The sequence below is a fragment of the Armigeres subalbatus genome, chromosome 3, assembly GCF_024139115.2.
Source record: "Armigeres subalbatus isolate Guangzhou_Male chromosome 3, GZ_Asu_2, whole genome shotgun sequence".
Lineage (NCBI taxonomy): Eukaryota > Metazoa > Arthropoda > Insecta > Diptera > Culicidae > Armigeres > Armigeres subalbatus.
Window position 1 is genome coordinate 252176681 of NC_085141.1, and position 3718 is coordinate 252180398.

At 41.5% G+C, this 3718-nt stretch overlaps 1 protein-coding gene across 1 annotated transcript; it reads right to left on the reverse strand.

The window, feature by feature from the left end:
* Positions 1-2422: 2422 nt before the first annotated feature.
* LOC134228044 (uncharacterized) lies at positions 2423-3426 on the reverse strand. Its single transcript, XM_062709806.1, has 3 exons — positions 2894-3426; positions 2743-2823; positions 2423-2684 (listed from the first exon to the last, which is right to left on the reverse strand). The coding sequence occupies exons 1-3, from the start codon at positions 3243-3245 to the stop codon at positions 2554-2556; spliced, it is 564 nt and encodes a 187-aa protein (XP_062565790.1). The 5' UTR covers positions 3246-3426; the 3' UTR covers positions 2423-2553.
* Positions 3427-3718: the final 292 nt, after the last annotated feature.

Sequence of the window (3718 nt, forward strand, 5' to 3'; positions counted from 1 at the left end):
GTAACGAACACTACGTTCAGTAACATGGATTAGGGTTCACAAATAAATTCTCACGTAACAACTACCATGTATTCTAAATGATATCATTATGTCTTTTAAGTTCCTGCTACTTGGTCAACATGATGCAATAGTGTCCAGTACTTGGGGCACTTTTTTGAACGGTTTTAGGCTATTAGGCCGAAGGCCTTCCTTCACCTTATAACTTTTTGCTTCTTCTTTTTCTTTCTCCTCCCTTCTTTGTTTTTCCTTATTCCTTCTATCATCGTCCATCTTATTTCTCCTTTGTTCTTTCTTTCTTCATTATTATTCCTTTTTTCTTCATTCTTCCTTCTTCCCCCGTCTTTCATTCTTATAAAGCCTGTCCACGTTAAATTCCGGACACCCAACTTCAGAAGTGATTTTACATTTTAGAAACCACTGATTCGAACCATTTATATGTCAACAGGACATTTCGTTTCGGGTGCTTTTTTCAGCATATTTTAGTTGTCTTCCATGTTAATGAAATGGCGACAAATCAATTGGACATTATCTGGGTGTCCGAAATATAACGTGGACAGGCTTTATCTTCTTTCGCTCTTCATTTTGCTTCCTTCATCCATCTTCCTTTTTTACCCGTCTTGTACAATAAAGTTGTACCGAAAGGCTATTATTTCACTCTAACCCTCTTTATCATTAATAACAATATTCCTAATCTATACCAAAGAGCAACTACTACTAACCGGTTCCTGCTTCTTAACCATCTTCGATCTGCAGCGAAGCGGTAGGATTTCTAGTTCATCGCCATTGATTTTTGTTTAAATCGCATGAATAAATCATGCGGTATTCTAGAAATAGTAAAAATGCTCGTGGTACTGAAATGATTGACATCAAATTAATTGATGTCTCGGCTATCATGTCTATCAGTTGTCACTTTCGATTGTGCAAAAAAGTGCCATCAGATGGCACCAAGCGATTATGATGAAGAAAAAACCACGCAGCTAATCTGTTTATCCTACCCGTTTATATACAAACCGATTGCATACGCCTCAAGGTAGGCAATTACTTTCGATATTTATTGCATTGAGGTGAAATCCAACGATTGTATCGAGAAAGGCACCATCACCTCCGGGTATAAATATGGGTTTTCTTCCTTCTTCCTTCTTTCATCTTACTTCCTTTTTCCTTCATGCTTCCTTCTTTTCTTCTTTCTTCCTTCGTCCTTCTTCATCCTTCGTTCTTCTTCATTTTTCCTTATTCTTTCTTCTTCCTTTTACTTTCTTCCTCCTTCCTTGGTTGTCTTTCGCTGTAGTTTTCAAAAAACTGCCTTTTGCAACATTTTTTCCCAAGAGGGGAAAACGACGATTTACTCTCACGCTCTCTCATATTTAAGAGAGCGTGAGAGTAAATTGTCGATTGCTTCTCTTGGAAATTTTTTTTTGCAAAAGAGAGTTTTTTTGAAAACTAAAGCGAAAGACAACCAAATGAAGGATCCACCGGATATAGTTATGTCTTCGCTATTGGATGATGTAGTTTTGAAACAAAAATACTTCCCCCATCCAGCTGGAGAATGCTTTTTCTCCTCGGTGAGTGGTTACGAGCACGTGGCTGTCTTTCTCGTCAATGACTGGATGACGGTAATTTGAGCCTTAATCATGTTACGACTGTGTCGTCATCTAGTGTCGAACTGGACTCCATCGCCACCGCCGTCAGTCCGTGCCCTTTTCGTACAACTCGATCCGGTTGGTTCGAGTCAAGGCCGCTTTCATACGCGTTGTCTAATCTAGCTTCGTCCGGCTACCCGATTCGTTCCGGTTGGAATCGAATACTCCTAATCGCTCCGTCGACCAATTCGTTCCGGATGGAAACGAATTATTCACCGCTGCTTCCAGGTACTCCGCTGCCTTGGTGTTGGTGCGTCTCGATAATGCTGCCTCTCAGTACTGCCTCACCTCGGAGCTGGTTCGCTCCGGTGCCGCTTTGCTTCGGTGCTGCTTTGCTTCGATGCTGCTTTGCTTCGGTGCCGCTTCGCCTCGGTGCTGCTTCGCTTCGGTGCTGGTTTGCTTCGGTGCCACTTCGCCTCGGTGCTGCTTCGCTTCGGTGCTGGTTTGCTTCGGTGCCACTTCGCCTCGGTGCTGCTTCGCCTCGGTGCCGCTTCGCCTCGATGCTGCTTCGCTTCGGTGCCGGAATTACCGCCTTGTAAAATGCGTCACAAGAAATCGGTCCTAGTGAGGCAAACACGCCAGTTTTATATCTCTCAGACATGGATCCCTATCGATGCGTAAGCTAGAACTTCAGAAACTGAGCAGTGAGCATCTCAAGAAGACGAGAGCAAGAGAGAATGGGTGGAGAAATCTATTTTGTATGCCAATTGCAAATGTAAGCTTTTTTGTTGAACAAAGCTTCGGATATTTCTTTCAATCATTCAGGGGTGTACTTAGGGGACGAATTAATGCTATTAATTTATTTTTTCTTTCTTTTTTTTTTTATTCTTTTATTCAATAACATAAAATTTGTTTTGTATTTTCTTTTTATCTTTTTTTATCTGCTTCTCTACATGTCACCCCACCTCTACTCTCATTCAAAAATTGTATACAGCACCATATCATCAAACTTCCGTGGTTTTTGATGTGCACGTTTGGGTCTTTCATTACGGCCATCACTACTCGTCGAACTATCCCGATCCATAGCCTTATCGAATCGATCTTCTGTAGGAAAAAATAGTATTTTCAATAAACAAAATAAATAAGAAGGACACAACAATACCTGGTGGAAAATCATAACCAGTTATCTGATTTTCGACATCATTTGTTGGATTGATCGCCAGATCGTTGTCCGCATTGAGTTCTGTATTCATAATATTGGGAAAAAACATAGTTTTACGATCGTACGTAATGACAAACATTCAATTTCTTACCTGTCGCCATCTGCTTTTCTGTTATTTCACCTGCCCGAATTTCACCATCATTATCAACATCTTCCGTAATCCGTTTAGCATCTGCTACGTTTCTGGTGAACAGCACCCCTCGGTCGCTACGTACCACTATTTTGGCTCCGTCTCTTGCTACAATAGTGAACCTCTCGCTACCGAACATTGGGTCGGATTTAAATCGTTTCAGTTGAGTCAAAATAACTTTATCTCCAACGTTCAAATTGGAAATCTTGGCACCCCGCTTCGAATCAGCATAGTGTTTGCTTACCAATTTAGATAAAGCATCTTTTTCAGCAATTTCATCTCGATCCAAAGCTTCAGGTGTGCTCGTCCACATACAAGGAAACGTGCCTCTGAATTTCCTTCCCACCAGAAGCTCAAATGGAGTTACTCCCAACCTTGATAGCGGTCTAACTTTGTTGTGCACATGTACGTATTGTTCTAATGCTTGCTTCCAATCCTTATTATCTAGCTTAGATGCTGCTAGTGCTCTTTTGATGCCTTCGTTTTGCCTTTCCACTGCCCCGTTGGACTGTGGGCAGAGCGGAATCGACTTTCGGACTTTTATTCCTTTGTCTTCCCAAGTTTTCGCGAATCTTGAACTTTGGAAAGGGGGACCGTTGTCGCTTTGCAAGATCAACGGGTACCCCCAAACCAGAAATACTTTGTTGAGAGCTGCGTTAGTAGTATCAGCATCCATGCGTGACATTTCAATTACATGTATGTAGCGAGAATACGTATCTACTATTACAAGGAATTCTCCAGTGCCAAAGCTTTTATCCGTGAAAAAATCTATTTGTAAGATTTCCC

Bases quoted from the DNA above. Each gene is read 5' to 3' on its own strand.
- LOC134228044 (XM_062709806.1), bottom strand. From the start codon at position 3,245: ATGTGGACGAGCACACCTGAAGCTTTGGATCGAGATGAAATTGCTGAA. The intron at 2,824-2,893 runs GTAAGAAATTGA...TTATGAATACAG, and splicing joins AGAAAAGCAGATGGCGACAG to AACTCAATGCGGACAACGAT. The intron at 2,685-2,742 runs GTATTGTTGTGT...TTTTTCCTACAG, and splicing joins TGGTTATGATTTTCCACCAG to AAGATCGATTCGATAAGGCT.